The following is a 16,877-nucleotide window of genomic DNA, read 5'->3' on the forward strand; positions in this document are numbered from 1 at the left end:
AATTATTAAAAATTAGAAAAAAATGAGGTACTTTTAACTTACGAACGGGTGATCGGATCTCAATGAAATTTGATATTTAGAAGGATATCGTGTCTCAAAGCTCTTATTTTAAATCCCGACCGGATCTGGTAACATTGGGGGGAGTTTGCGGTGGGGGAACGTAAAATCATGGAAAACGCTTAGATTGGAGGGATCGGGATGAAACTTGGTGGGAAAAATAAGCAGTAGTCTTAGATACGTAATTTACATAATTGGAGCGGATCCGCACTATGGGGGGGAGGGGGTTAATTCTGAAAAATTAGAAAAAATGAAATATTTTTAACTTACGAAGGAGTGATCGGATCTTCATGAAACTTCATATTTAGAAGGACCTCGTAACTCAGATCTCAACCGGATCCAGCGTCATTGGGGGGGGGGGCAGTTGGGGGGACCAGAAATCTTAGAAAATACTTAAAGCGGAGAGATCAGGATGAAACTGGATGGGAAGAGTAAAAACCTGTCTAAGGTACGTGAATGACATAACCGAACCGGATCTGCTCTCTTTGGTGGAGTTGGGGGGGGATCTTCATGAAACTTCATATTTAGAAGGACCTCGTAACTCAGATCTCAACCGGATCCAGCGTCATTGGGGGGGGGGGCAGTTGGGGGGACCAGAAATCTTAGAAAATACTTAAAGCGGAGAGATCAGGATGAAACTGGATGGGAAGAGTAAAAACCTGTCTAAGGTACGTGAATAACATAACCGAACCGGATCTGCTCTCTTTGGTGGAGTTGGGGGGGGGGGTAATTTTGAAAATTGAAGTGTTTGTAACTTACGAAAGGGTGACCAGATCTTAATGAAATTTGATATTTAGAAGGATCTTATGCTTTAAAGCTCTAATTTTAAAGCTCCAACTTACGAGTGGGTGATCGGATCTTAATTTATTTTGGTATTTAGAAGGACATCGCTCTTATTTTAAATCCTGACCGGCATTAAGTCTCTGATTTTCCATTTAAATCAATCTATTGATTCTTAGAATTTTGTTGGAGCTCATACCATATGAGCTCTTGGCTCTTAGCTCTTCTTGCCTCGTCACAAGTGCCATATGAGCTCTTAGTTCTTGTTGAATGTGATCTGAGGGCAAATGCCCCTTCTTCCCTCCCGACCGTCATTTCCTCAAACACTTCCGATCAAAAATTCCGATATAGCCATTTTCCTCAACGTAGTTTAAAGATCCATAAATTTTGTTTCGGGGATTACACCCCCCCCCCCTACAGCCCTTAGGGCAAGGGTTGCAAGTTATGCCCTGGGGGCATATAAGCGTTTTATAGATAGCGTTTTCGTAGAAACTTCAAAAAGGGTTGATTTGATTGGAAATTTAGAGGGCTAGCGCTCTGTTTGATAGTCGAAAGTGATTGGAGGGCAAATACCCCCCTCCCTCCTCACGGCCATCATTTCCTCAAACAGCTCCGATCAAAATTTTGATATAGCCATTTTGTTCGACATAGTTTAAAGGTCCGGAAATTGTGTCTTTGACGGTAATAACCCCCCCCCCCCGCCCCACAGCCCTCAGGGCAAGGATTGTAGGTTATGCCCTTCGAGCATATAAGATTTTTATCGAAAGCGTTGTCGTAGAAACTCGAAAAAGGGCTCATTTGATTGGAAATTGAAAGGGCTAGTGGCCTTTGTATAAGTCGAAAGTGATCGGAGGGCAAATCCCCCCCACCACGCCCATCATTTCCCCAAACGCTTCCAATCAAAATTTTGAGATAATCATTTTATTAAAAGTAGTTAAAAGGCCCAGAAATTATGTCTTTGAGGATGACAACCCCATCCCTCAGGGCAAGGGTTGTAAGTTGTGCTCTGGGGGCGTATAAGGTTTCTATAGAAAGTGTGGTCGTATAAGCTTCGGAGGGGGCTCATTGGATTGGTAATCAGAAGCTCTAGTGCCCTTTTTAAGAGTCAAAGTGATCGGAGGACAGCTACCCCTCTCCCACACACACACACACGTCGTATTGTCCCTAGATGCATCTAATTGAAATTTTGAGATAACCATTTTATTCAAAATAGTCCAATATTATGTAGCAAGGCTTTTGGAGTTGAAACAAACCCCCAGAGCTTTATGGAAGAGATGGCAACAAGGCTTTGTAGAAGAGATGGTTGTATAGACTTTAGAGGAGGCTCATTTGGTTGAAAATTAGAAGTTCTAACTCTGTTTTAAGAGTCAAAAGTGATGGAGGACAGCTGGCTTCTCCCTCCCCCGGCTATACCTCTTCACCAAACGAATCTGTTTAAAATTGTGCGATAGTGATTTTGCTCAAAATAGTCCAAAGAAAATATAGCAATGCCTTTAGGGCTGACACAACCCCCCAATCCCCAGGGGATAGGGTTGTAAGTCATGCTCTGGGGCATATAATATTTTTATGGAATTGGTGGTCGTGTAATCTTCATATGGACCCATTTGATTTGAAATGTGAAGTTATTGTGCCATTTTAAGAGTCAAAGTGATTTGAGAGCAACCAGCCCCCCCCCCTCCACGCTCACCATTTCCCTCAACTCTTCCTATCAAAATTCGGAGATAACAATTTTGTTTAATGTTGTTGAAGGGTCTGGAAATTATATCTTAAGGAAGACACCCCCTCCCTACAGGTCTGACGGCAAGGGTTGTAAGTTGTGCCTTGGAGGCATATAAGGCTCTTGTACAAAGGGTAAGCGTATGTGCTTTCGAGGGGACTCATTGGATTGTTAATCATAAGTTCTAGTGCTCTTTTTAAGAGGCAAAGTGATCAGAGCACAGCTACCCCCTCCCCCAAACACACAAACACGTCGTGTTTTCCCGAGATTGCATCCAATGAAAATTTTGAGACAGTCCTTTTATTCAAAATAGTCCAAAGATCATATAACAAGGCTTTTTGGGTTGGTACAAACTACCAGGGCCTGAGTGTGAGGGTTGTAAGTTATGACCCCGGGGCATTTAAGGTTCCCATGGTAGGGATGGGTGTATAAACTTTAGAGGTGGCTCATTTGGTTGAAAGTTCTAGTTTCCTTATTAGAGTCGACAGTGACGGAGGTCAACTAGCCTTTCCCCCCAAATACCTCTTTTTTCACCAAACGTATCTTATTAAAATTAAGCGATAAGAATTTTGTTCAAGATACTCCAAAAAAAAACATATAACAATGTCTCTGGGTGTACAACCTCCTGGAGCCCTGGGGCAAGGGATTTAAGTTATGCCCTGGGGCCATATAAAGGTTTTTATGGAATGTTTGTAAAAGTATTCATGTTTGACTTCTACTTTGCCAAAATACAGAGGGCGTTAAGATAAGTCTTTCAGTGAATGTTGAAGGGAATGTTGAACTAAATCATGACATGTTATGTGTATATGGGTTGTCAAAAGGGTGTACCTCAGGAATGACTGAGTATATTAATTTTGGTATTTTCAGGAAATGATAAGGGAGATGATCAATTGACCAAAAAGGCAATATTTGCACGCTTCTACTACTATAAATACTGCTGCTTCTACTGCTTTCACAAGTACTACTACTTCTGTCACTACTATCGCTACAAATAATACTTCTGTAGCGAATACTACTGAGGCTGAGGTATTGAAAAAATATACGAGGGAACGTTGAGGGGAAAGTTGAACTAAATCAAAACATACTGTGTGTATAGAGATTGCTGATACGGGCGTATCAGCATTGTTTTTGGACCGGCTTATCACATCAAGAGGAAACGTCAGGGGCATCATGAGTGGGATGTTCAGTTGACCAAAAGGCAAAATGCACCTGCTACTGCTGCTATTAATACTGCTGCTAGTACTGTTACTACTAATAAATATAAACTATTCTTGCTACTGCTTTTCCTACTACCACTACTACTACTATGTTACTAGTAACATTAAGGCTAGACGTATGAAGATGAAAAGTTGACAGAATATTGAGGGGGAATTTGGATAATTTTTGCATGTAAGAACTCTCAGACCAGTTACACTGGCGAGGTAGCCAGGGGAGATAAAGTGCAAGGGATGGGGAAAAGGTTACCTGGTAACTCGGAAAGAAGTCAAATTGGGAGTGGTCTTTATAGGGAGGAATGGTAAAGAAAGATGATGCTGGGAGAGGGAAGTACGATGAAGAGTGTCTGAGAGAGGAGGGTTTGGGTTTGTTTCGGCAAATAACGGGTGGAGTCCGGAACCAGTCGGTAACTTCTTGGACGCACGAGAGGAATGGAATGTGAGTAAGGAGGTTTTTGGGAGTTTTTAGGAGGAATGTGAGTAAGGGGGTGTTTGGGGATGGTCTGAACCGAGTAGTGATTTAGGGGTTGGGTTAACTGGAACACGCGTAAGTAGCTGGGGCGAAAGATTGTTTTGAGTGATTGATTCCTGTAGTTTATTGCTCTGCATCGGGTATAAAAGAGGATAAGGCTGGAAGTCGAATCGAACACGAGCTAGGGGAAGAGGGGTCGTGGATACTTCCAGTGTCGCCCAGAAAAAAAGTTTGGGTTTTAAACCTACCCTCCAATCCTGATGATATAAAGGAAGAAAACGATCAAAAATGGGGTTTTAAAGGCCAAACGAAAATACTGAAGAAAACACAGGGTACGAATATTTCGAGAGAAAAAACCGACTTTCTTCTTCAGTGCGAACAAAATAATATAATCAGGCAAAAGCAAAAACCAAAAAACAAACGCGGAAGGTACAACAAAACCAATTAAAAAAACCAATAAAAAAACGCCAAAAAATTAAAGATAAATAGAATTCAATGAAAAATCAAAAACTATTAGAATTAAAATCAAAACTTAACAACAGTAAATTGAGTTATTCGCCAATATCCGCGATTTACACAAAATCCAAACAAATATAAACTGCCATTGGTGGATACTAACGAACAACTCGTTAGTTGTTCACTAGGCGGTTGCTCTCTCGAAATATTCGCTTTCTGTGTTTTCTTAAGTATTTTCGTTTGGCCTTTAAAAGCCCAGTTTTTGATCGTTTTCTTCTTTTATGTTATGGCTGGCCAATATGGTTTAAGAAATTATCTTCACCCTGATGATCGTAGGCCACATTTTGTGGCCTGTGGTCACATGCGGTCTTCTTTGTTTCTAGTGTTACAAGATCTTTGATTATGTATTTTTTATACTTTCAGTTAGACGAAGAAAAAGAAGCAGCTTATCATAAAGCCATTGGAAAAAGACCACCCTCAATGGTTTTGGCTGAAATTCGCCATGAAATGGAAAAATATAGGAATGCTCACAAAAAAGCCTCTGTTTCTAATGACTTGCTCCACAAGGCTTCAGCTGCTCAAATAGCCAATTTGAAGATTTTGAGTCAGCCCCTTGATGAAATTGAAGAGCAACTGCCATCTTTAGGTCGCCTGCGCAGTAAGTGTATACTCAAAGCACATACCCAGGCTAGGCCCATGTGCACGACCTCCCTGAATTTGTAGTTTTTTTTTTTGTAATTTGTATTGTTCTTTTGCTGTTTTGACAATGCTGTTTATAGGCAATTTTTAGGCCAAATTTTACTCTTAATTGTACCTAAAACATGAAACATCAAGCCTTATGGAAGGCAGGCGTGAAAACTTAGTAATTGCTTTTTACTGTAACTCTAAAATTAGTCATTAAACAGCCCTCTACGATGTTCCAGTATCCCACTATCTGAGGAAAAGAAAAAAACAAAAATAAATGCCGTATATGAAGAATATCGTGGTTGCAGCCACTTCTCTTGATGTTCAAACCAGTATATTTTCCTTGTTATTCAAGCCAAGGGATAGTTAGTTTCCTATACAGGAGTATTGGACAAGGCGGTTCTAATAGTATCCACTTTTTTTTTATCTGACTCTATTTTTAGGAGTTATAGGCTATTTTGTTTTTACCATAGGATGAGATCGTCTCTTACTAGGTTGCTAGCTACCGCTGCAACCTGGAAAGAGAGGTCGTAATGATTGTTAATTAAACTTAGATTGTCCAAAGATTGTATACCTTACCTTTCGGCGCTTGTTTTTAATTGACTGTTTTACTATTTCTTTATGGCCGAAAATTCATGGTTTACTATAGATTTGCCAACATTGATATTTGACCAATAAAACTTAACAGTCTGATTCTATAAGTTTTTTTTCAAGGCAAGGTATACATGCATACCTGCACAAAGTAGACGCGGGTGGGAAAATCCCGGGTTAAACTTTAATGTATCTATGTAAGATATTTGTTTTTGAAAGAGGGTATGTATTGGTGGCCGATGTCTGCCAAACAGCCAAAAATAGGCATTAAATAACAATTAGGCAAGAAGGTATGAGATATCCATGAGGATTGGTTCCGGAGATCGTAGCTAGTATATAAATTTTGGTATTTAAATGAAGTATTCAAATTGTAAGCTATTTTCTCCAAAGAAAAAAGAAGTGTCATGTTTTAGGGCATTTTTATTCGAAAAACGGAAGTTAATTTAGGGTCGGTAGTGACAAGCTTTATTTTATTTTTGTTTAAGTAAGTGGAGGCATTAGATTAAAAATAAGTATAATATGTGGAATTTTAATTCCAAGCATTAACGGACGAATTGGGGGGAAATAAGGTTGTCATGTGGCATAAAGACTTATTTTTCACTACCTGCCTATTAGGAAAGTACAGAACCTAAAATATTCAAAGATTGTCGCTCAATCGAAGAATCTTAGGTAAAATTGTAGTAGAAGCTGACTAGAACAAACAGTCGTCTAATTCTGAACCAACTTCCGTTCGCAAAGATGAGTTAGGATTGTAAAACAAGCACTGGTATGTTTCCTGAAAGCTTCAAATCAGTCCCCGAGTCATGAGACAAAACATGGAATACTTACCAAATTATGTATAAAATTTGTCACCTTTTAATGAAAGCTACTGACTGTAGGCGACATGTTTAAACTGTTTGCACTACTCACTTGCCTTCAGGCATAAAAAAGCAAAGACATATATTCTGATTATCAGAGACCTACTGACTGATGTTGTAAACTCTCCGGAGAAGTAAGCGCTTCTTTGTCATGTAATAAGTACTGTTTTAGGTAATAACGTCACTTCATTGTTTTCAAATGAGGCAATGACTTGGTGTTACATGCTCTTACCAATTATACTAAGTAAAATTTGCATATATACTAATGGGATAAAAAGTCAATGGGACATGCAAATCAGAAAACTTTTCAATGAAAACTTTACTATTAGAGATTAATTCAAGATTTGACGAGCATCCCTAGACTAGCGGTAGTCTTATGTACCCAGTTTTTGATAATTTTTGCTTTCGAAATGAAATATATTCTTGAAATTCATTTCTTTGTCCTTTGTAAAATTTGGAAGGCAGAAAAATTGCGTTTTTTTTTGCTGAGATTCAGCCGTATGTTTACGCGCAAATTTTGCATGTCTTGGCAGTGAACTTAAGATTAATGTGAACTCTGCAATTTTCTTGTAAGCTAAAAAAAGCGAATTTCAAAAACGTAATTCGTAAAAAACAAATAAATATATATATATATATATATATATATATATATATATATATATATATATATATATATATATATATATATATATATATATATATATATATATATATATATATACCTCTTCCTAGCTAATTTATCTACTATGGGCTGCCCCCCCGTAGTAGCATAATATTTGTAGGCATGAATATATAATGAGTCGGAGGTAATAGGCTTGGGACTGTCTGTGCAGGATTTCGACTCTTGTTGATAGAAGAGCATCGCCAAGTGCTGAAAACCATGTTGTGACCAAGATGGGCCCAGGATTGCACAAAGCCTCCAACTTACTGGAGGTCCCAGGGACTTCTTGCTGTCCGGTTCTAAGCCGGCTTAAGCGCTTCGGTGTAGACTTGAGAAGATATGTTGGTCCCCATCCTGCACTGGTATCCGGGATCACTGCTTTTCTTGAGGCCAAAATAATTTCAAAGATTTAAAAAACATGAAAATTGGAACTTGGAATGTTACGACGTTAAAAAATGACTATCGCATCGACATTTTGACTGACGAATTCAGACGGTTTGAACTGGATTTATTAGGAGTTTCAGAAACTCATATCCCAGGGGTAGGAAGCATGAAATTAGGTGACATAGAATTTGTTTACTCAGGAAGGAAGGATGGGGTACATAGACAGGGAGTAGGGCTCATGATGAATAAGGAAGCTGCTAAGTCTTGTTTAGGCTGGGAAGGTATTAATAATAGGATACTAATTGCTCATTTTATGACTAAAAAGTTTAGGGTATCAGTTATAGTAGTATATGCCCCCATTGAACCAACTGATGGAGATACTAGTGACTCAGATGAATTTTACTTACAGTTACAGGAGCAAATAGACAGGGTACCAGGTAGAAATATGGTGTTTTTGCTAGGAGATTTTAATGCCCAGGTTGGTAGAAATAGGGATAGATGGTATCCTAGCCTAGGTAATTTTGGTGTAGGAAAAGAAAACAGTAATGGCTATAGGCTTTTGCAATTTTGTAGGTATAACAACCTAGTTATAACCAATACGGTGTTTGGTCACAAAATGGCCCATAAGTTGACATGGTATTCACGTGATGGTAAGACAGCAAACCTTATTGATTATGTTATTGTAAACAGAAGACTAGCAGGATCAATACAAGATACTAGGGTGTATAGGAGTGCCGTTATTGATGTTAAAAGTAAAGATCACCATCTAGTAGTGTCTAAGGTTAATTTAAAGCTGAAATTTCGGAAGAGTAACTCCCTCCCGGAAAGTTATGATGTTGGTAGACTTCAGGATGAAAATTTGAGAAAAAAATTCCAGGAACAGTTGAGTACTAAACTTGAGGGTTTAAAATTTGACAATGTGGAAGATGGATGGAATAATTTCAGAAAAACAATTTGTGAAGTTGCTGATGGTGTCCTAGGGAAGAGTGCTAAGACAGCAACTAGGAATATTAGTGAAAAAGCTTTAGGTTTAATAGAGAGTAGAAGGGGTTTGTATAAGAATTATCTGAGCGATAGGTCGTATGAAAACAAAAGGAATGTAAAGAAAGTGGAGAAAGCATTAAAATATGAACTAAGGAGATGTGAAATGGAGGCGATGGATAAAATTGCTGAGGATCTGGAAGATGCGGCTAGACGGCATAATAGTAAAATATTATACTGGCATGTTAATAAATTGAAAGGGAGTAGCCGATCCGGACTAGTCCCAGTTAAAGATAGAAATGGGGTCACAATTAGTGATAAGGAAAAAGTTAAAGAAAGATGGGTGGAACATTTTGAAAATGTGCTAAACCGAGATACAGTTGCAGGAAAAGATATAGATGAAAATGAAAAAGTTTGTGATACCTTGGATGTGAAGGAAGATTTGTTTAGTGAGGAAGAATTAGCGACAGTACTAGAAGGATTAAAAAATAATAAGGCCCCAGGTGCTGATAGTATGATTAATGAGTTCCTTAAATATGGTGGCTCTGAGGTTAGGAATAAGCTACTGAAGATTATGAACATGATTTTTGAAAAAGGGGAAGTACCCAATGATTTTAGGAAAACCTTAATTAAACCACTGTATAAGAAAGGTGACAAGAGTGAATGTCGGAATTATCGAGGCATTAGTCTGGTCTCTGTAGGTAGCAAATTACTGAGTAATATGATACTTTTTAGACTGAGACATGCTGTAGACAAAGTTTTAAGGGAAGAACAATGCGGTTTTAGAAAAGGTAGAGGATGTGTCGACCATGTTTTCACTCTTAGGTTAATAATTGAGAAGTCCCTTCGTTGTCAAACACCTTTGGTCCTTAGTTTTATCGATTATGAGCAAGCTTTCGATTCTGTTGATAGAACAGCGTTAACAAAGGTCTTATCGTTATATGGTATACCAGAAAAATACATTAAAGTGATTTGCGCTATGTACGAGAATAATACTGCTGCGGTTAAGGTAGGAAATGAGGTTAGCAACTGGTTTTGTATTAAATCAGGAGTTAAGCAGGGTTGTGTTCTATCCCCCTTTATATGGATCATTTTGATGGACTTCGTCTTAAGGAGCACAGGAAAGGCAATTGGAGACCATGGAATCGAATGGGGAGGAAGAACGCTCCTGGACTTAGATTATGCTGATGATTTAAGCATATTAGATGAAAGTGTGAGCAAAATGAATGAATTTTTAGAGGTTTTACGAGTTCAGGGTGCTAAAATAGGCTTGAAAATTAATGTTAAGAAGACTAAGTCACTAAGGTTAGGAATAAGTGAAGATGAACAGGTGACCTTAGGTAACGAAAAGATTGATCAGGTTGGGAGCTTCAGTTACCTTGGTAGTATTATTAGTAAAGATGGTGGGAGCAGTGAAGATGTTAAAAGTAGAATAGCTAAAGCTCAGGGTGTTTTTTCACAGTTAAAAAAAGTTTGGAAGAATAGAAAGATAAGCCTACAAACCAAGATTAGAATATTGGAAGCTACAGTGATGACAGTGGTCAAATATGGCTCTGAAGCATGGACACTCCGAAAAGCAGATGAAAATTTACTAGATGTTTTCCAGAGAAATTGCCTACGGATTGTTCTGGGTACCCGGCTGACTGACCGTATTTCAAACAGTAGGTTGTACGAAAAGTGTGGTTCAATCCCGCTTTCTGGGGCTATAATGAAAGAAAGGTTGAGATGGCTAGGCCACGTTCTACGGATGAAGGATGACAGATTACCGAAGATTGTCCTTTTTGGCCAACCGTCTGGGGCTACACGGAAAGCAGGTCGTCCTTGTCTGGGTTGGGAGGATGTCATAAATAAGGATTTAAAGGAAATGGGAACTTCCTGGGAGGGTGTAAAGAGGGAGGCTTTAAATAGATTAGGTTGGAGGAGGAGCGTGCGTAGCTGTGTTGGCCTCAGGCGGCTTGGTGCTGCAGTGAGTTATTAGTAGTAGTAGTATATATATATATATATATATATATATATATATATATATATATATATATATATATATATATATATATATATATATATATATATATATATATACTTTCGTTCAGTAAAGCAGATCTACGGGGAGATCATAAAACAGTTTTTTCAAAAGCACATTTGTTTATACCCCTCCCCCCCCCCTAAACGTTTTACTTGTGTGTACCTATGTCTATAAAATGTGTAATTCATTTCAGACACGCCCCGTGAGATGCATATGATGGATATGAATAGACTTTACTTGTGTGTACCTATGTATATAAAATGTGCAATTCATTTCAGACACGCCCCATGAGATGCATATGATGGAGATGAATAGACTTGTAAAAAAAGTGGAGGAAATGAAACGACAGCGGATTGTGTTCGCCCACCAACTAAGAGAAGCTTTACAGGCTGATGACCTTACCAAAAAACTTGCAGCACTGTCATCAGACAATAATCCAGAAACTTTATTTAAAGAAGAAATTCAAAAACATGATCAACAGGTACTCAATTTTGTCGTCTATACGGGAAAATTTTGTGTCTGCGTTTGTATGCGAAAAGACCGTGATCAAATAGCTTTTATGGTTGTCATTACTACTGCTAGTTTACCGCACCACCAAGCTGCCTGAGGCCAACACAGTTCCGCACGTTCCTCCTCCATCCCAGTAATTCAAAGCCTTCCTCTTTACATCCTCCGAGGAAATTCCGATTTGCCTTAAATCTGTCTTTATGAAATCCAAACCGCGGACGACCTGTTTTCTGTTTAGTCCTAGACGGTTAGCCGAAAAGGACAATCTTCGACAATCTGTCATACTTCATCCTCAGAACGTGCCCTAGCCATCTCAACCTTTCTCTTATTGTAGCCCTAGAAAGCGGGATTGAACCACACTTTTCGTATAGCCCATTTTTTTTTAAATTTGGTCAGTCAACTGGGTACCCAGAATAACCCGTAGGCAATTTCTCTGGAAAACATCTAGCGAATCTTCATCCGCTTCGGAGCATCCGCTTTTCGAAATTTTTATAATTTGGTATACCGGATTAATATAACGCAGCAGCAATGCCGCACTAAGGTATAAGCATGTCTTAGAAGTCACTTTGCCCGGAATTAAACTCACTAAATTTTTTTTTTTTAATGAGAGCCTGTAGGCGTTTATGGCACTTTCGCTTTAAGAAATTGTCTCCAATACTTTAACACAAAATTCTCTTTTATTTAGACGTAATTATTCCAAAATATTCCTTTGTATTCCTTTTAAAATGGTGTTTTCAAGTAATAAAGCTAGCATAAAAGGTATTGAAAGGAAAAGTTACTTGCCGTATTCTGATTTGGTTTGCATGAAGCGGATTGACGAGGAATGATTCCGGGTAAAACAAAAAACGTTCATCTATAAAAAGTGGAGCTAAACCTCCAATAGTTCACGACAGAATAACTAATAAAAACCAGGTTTCAATTTTTTTTTTTAACAAACCAATTTTTGGACACTGCCCTGTTTGTTTGCTTTTGTTGTTGTTGTTGTTTTTATCAATCCTGTTATGTTTCTCATGTTATGTATGGTGGTATTGCGATAATGCTACTAACTCTATTTCATACGTTCATCCTAGTCAGTGCTGTGTTGCGAGTAAACCAAACTTGTATTTTCAACAATTACTGAGCACTTCAGAATTTTTTAGCTAAATATATAGGCTATTTAGCTTATTTATGTAGCATAACATAAATCTGCATAACCTAACGTACGTAAATAGTAGAAAAGAGAAAAAGAAAAGCCAGTTTTTCTTCTACAATTAAAACGGTAGTCGCGCTGAAAGTATTTGTAATAAATAGACATATACCATTATTGTCGTATATGGAGGATTCGTTATCTAAGAAAACCAAGTCGATTTCCGAAGTATGGTATAACAAAATAGCTGTAATTTGATGTTTTGAATTGAATTGTTTAAATGTTTTGAATTGGTTCCTGGGTTTTTAGCGTTTGCTGAACTATTCTAAAAATGTAGTAAATGCAGCCGAAATGTATTTGACCTGGGTATTGGTTGGGATTGGGTTATTTGTTTTGGGCTAGTGTTTCAGCTTTTACCACAGAGTATTTGTAATTTTCATAGTGAATTGTTCCGCAACTTAGCTGTGGCAGTTGGAAGGGCTTCATGTTAAATTACATAAATTTAACAGGTCACCAGAGAAACGGAAATACGTGTCCCGATTTTGAATCTTCGTTAGTAGCCGCTTTCCTATGCAAAGAAAAAATTTGTCTTGTGTTTTTTTTTTGGGGGGGGGATATTGGTTCAGGCACTTTCTCAAGAAAGGTAAATTAGATCTCCATAAAGAGATGATAAAAAGCTTAAGATTTCAGTTTTAATTACGAGAGCTCGCCTCATTGTATTTGAAATTAAAAAAAAATGCTCTTTTGTTTATCTACCTAAGCGTTTTGGCTGGTTTAAGGTCAGTGTTGATTTCCCTCTACCTAAGTACAAGTTTCTTTCTGTCATTGTTAGAAAGGTTTCCCCTGATTTCTGTAAATGTCAGATAATGTAGAGTTTTAAAAAATGTCAGTCTAAATGATGAGATGCATGTATAAAAACTGATGACCCAAAAAAAGTGGGTAAAAAAAAAACTTGAAAGAAGTTTCCCAAAATATAAAATATAGAATTTTTATCACAATTTTCTCATAATCGAGAAACTAGAAGATTCATCGTGTTGCCTACTAAAATACAGCTCATATTCCATAACAGCACGCTCTTTTAGTATGCTTAAGAAAATTGCCTAAGGGTTTATTTTTAAGGGATATAACCTGTATCTAAGTAAGTTAGGTGATAAATATAAAGAAATAAAAAAAATAACCCGCAATTTGAGTGCTAGTTTTTAACGATGTATAAACTGGAATTATTCGCTTAGCCTTTTTAAATAGTAGTGTTACCCCTGGACGATATGCTCTTGGGGGATGTAGTCGAATATACTGACGAAATTGCATCCTGGGACATAGGTTGTCTTAAATTTTTGGAGCTTTGCTTGAAAGTAAATTTCTAAAGCCAATTTTTCAGAATAAATTCAGACTATCTTTTTTATTTTGATATTGTTCACACTTTTTGGTTATTCTTGCTATACAGAGGTTATGAAATCAGGCTATTCAGGCTTTGCTTGAAGTAGACTCTTTCATTTATTTGTGTGTATAAATAAAGTTATTTTCTCTCTTCTAGGTTCAACTGATTGAGCAAAATCTCTACGCTCAAGAAAACATATTGCAAGCATTAATAGAAACGAATGCAAGATTTGCTGATACACGGAAAGCTATTAATGATATCCTTGCAGCCAGAGATGACACTATAAAGGCTTTGATTGATGCGTATGATGTGTATGATGATCTTAGGGCAAAAACTGAAAGTGGAATTGAATTTTATAAGAAACTGGATGAGAATCTGGATAAGCTACAGAAAAGGCTGAGTAGTGTTTGCTCAGTGCAAGAAGAAGAAAGAGAAGAAACTTTGAAGAAGCGAGAATTGAAGAAGTTTTATGGCGAGACTGATTCTATGCCTGGAGCAAGACTAAAAGACTATTTATTTGCGAGAACTTCAGCGTCTTCTTACCCTGGTTTTCGACCATCTCCTCTTGGTGCTGAGAATCCTAGTGTGAAGGGATATCCTCTCGACTCATATGCAAGTAGTTCCTCCAGTGCAGCTCTTACTTATGCTTTTGAAAAAGTCAGTTTGGGTCAAGAATATCATTCTACTGCTAATAAAATGCCGTCGCAAAGTCCACTGAACTTGCCCTACCCTCCTGGCTCGGAAATGCCTACGATGTCCCCAGGGTCTGTCGCTACGTTGGATTCAAGAATGAAATATAGTGCTGCGTTTTCTCCTCCAACTCAAAATCAAGTTCTTAAATATGGAGCAGAAATGGAACCCGTTAAGTACTCTGCCCCGACAAGCGTCCCATATCAGCCATATCCATCCACTATGTCACACACAGCTGTTGGGTATTTACCTCATGGAAGCTATTATAATTCTTTGCCTGCTGGCAACTTGAGAACAGGCAACCCAAGTTCTGAGTCCCCTTTCTTTTCATCATCTTCCAATCAGCCAGTACATGATAAGTTTGTGGCCCAACAATCAAATCTTAACCAGCCGTACGAACAACCAAAATCAGCAGCGGGTATTTACCAAGGTGGTTTTCCAGATTGGCGAGTGGCTAGTTCACACCCACAGGCTGCCACTTTTACGTCTATTCCAAGCCACTCTTCTGTACCTGTGCCTTCTATGTATCCAAACAAGGAATATCAGCAGCAATATAATATGAATGAAACTCGTCAGATACATCAGGTTACAAGTCCTGGATCAGTTACCAGCTATTCAAGAATGCCCTTGTCTCCTATGGTTGTGAGCATCCCTAGCTCCACTCCATATTCTGTTACTTTTGGGCAACATCAGCCCACTGCACAGGTACCAGGGCTACCTCAGAATACACCCGCCTCTTTAAATTTATCTACAAATGTAACATTTAGTACGAGTACTGTAAGCATATCTCAACCTTCTACTTATCAATACTCGCAAGTGGCAAGTAATTACCCTTATAGTCAGTGTTCAACCCCAAGTATGCAGGTGACGCCGCTTGGTTGGCCTGGATCCTCTTCTGGAAAGCAAACATCTACTATCCATACGTCAGGACCATTGCAGGATTCCTTAGCCTCCTCAAATTCAAGTGCAGATTCGTCTTATAGTAACACTGGGGTGAATAACTACCAAGCCTATGGGTACCAGTCATCATATGTCGCTGCTAATTATCCTTATAATTCTAATTCAAGTGTACAAGCTGCTCCAAGTTCAACAGGTCTCCCCTCGTCTCAGTTTACTTCAAAAGAACCTGTACTTTCTGCTAATGTTTCATGCCCATCGAGTGGCCATACTTTTCCTCATTACCCACAAGCCCGTGGAGCGTTTCCTTCCCAGAATGAGCACTCCATAGCTGGTTCTAGCGTGAATCCTTTGCCAGTTATGCAACCGAATAGCTACTATCCACAGGCATCTCCAATTAGACAAGCCAACACCAGCACCCATTTTCAAGTTCGACCTACTTTCAAGAAGCAGGAATTGCTAAATAATGTTCTAGATTCAGTCAATAGCGTGCCGGTTAGTGTTGCAATACTGCAACCAACCCCAGTTGGCTCTGTAACATCTAGCCCGGTTCATACGTCGAGGAGCTCGAGTGTGATGTCAAACGTTGACTTGCTTGCGGAACTAGATGCAGCTCTGTCAATAACTCAAGGTAATTGATTGTTAATGGTAGTGCAGCATCTTGCTTTTTCGTCTTCCTTATTTGTTCTAGCTAATCTTTGTCACGTTCCCGATGCCTGGACTTTTACTAAATTTGGTAAACAGTGTATATTTTGACAAAAAAAAAAAACAAAAAAAAAAACAAATAAACAAACACAAACTTATAAATAGTGTTTTTCGAAGTTTAACTAAATGTCTAGAACAAGTTTTCTTTATAAACTAAGAATGAAGGCTTTTACGTTAGTTTACAGGAAATGTATGAGATTACAGATTAAACATAGTCAAGTCGACATGCCTATCCTACCCTTTGAGTAGAGAATAGCATCAATAGGCGTTTAGGAAACTTGGTTGTGTGCTGGTATTTCGGTATACAATCCCGAATGGCTCTCGTGCGGCTCATAAACTAGCCAAATTAGGTTTAGTAATTTCTATTTGTTAAGCTTCAATTATCTTGCACCTTCAATCAAATCATGCTGTAAGTGTAGGGAATGACAACTGCTGAACTGATTTCAGTAATGTAGCTCGTTTTTTGGTCAATTTAGATGCTTAATCAAATGACGATGTGGGCATTCATAAATGGTTTTTAAGTGACACTCGGGGGGACGGGAGCAGTGTCTATTGCACGTATGGACTGTCTTACCTGTGATATATACCTAAAAGAAAACGGCTAAATCCTGGATTTCATTTTGCCATACCTTATTTCAATCAAACATGTTTTTCAAGAGAGACACTCAAAGAAGACGAATTTTCGAGTGTATTAATT

The 16,877-nt window shown here is 38.3% G+C and overlaps 1 protein-coding gene across 4 annotated transcripts in view; it reads left to right on the plus strand.

Annotated features, from left to right (window-relative positions):
* The window catches only part of LOC136028176 (tyrosine-protein phosphatase non-receptor type 23-like), a 143,682-nt gene that overhangs the window by 44,697 nt on the left and 82,108 nt on the right, over positions 1 to 16,877 (plus strand). For all 4 annotated transcript variants that reach the window (XM_065705872.1, XM_065705871.1, XM_065705874.1 and 1 more), the window contains exons 7-9: positions 5,120 to 5,354; positions 11,156 to 11,358; positions 14,045 to 16,106. In XM_065705872.1, coding sequence (XP_065561944.1) covers positions 5,120 to 5,354; positions 11,156 to 11,358; positions 14,045 to 16,106 — 2,500 coding nt within the window. The remainder of the gene's footprint in view (positions 1 to 5,119; positions 5,355 to 11,155; positions 11,359 to 14,044; positions 16,107 to 16,877) is intronic.

The sequence above is a fragment of the Artemia franciscana genome, chromosome 6 (genome assembly GCF_032884065.1).
Source record: "Artemia franciscana chromosome 6, ASM3288406v1, whole genome shotgun sequence".
In the NCBI taxonomy this organism is placed as follows: Eukaryota; Metazoa; Arthropoda; class Branchiopoda; order Anostraca; family Artemiidae; genus Artemia; species Artemia franciscana.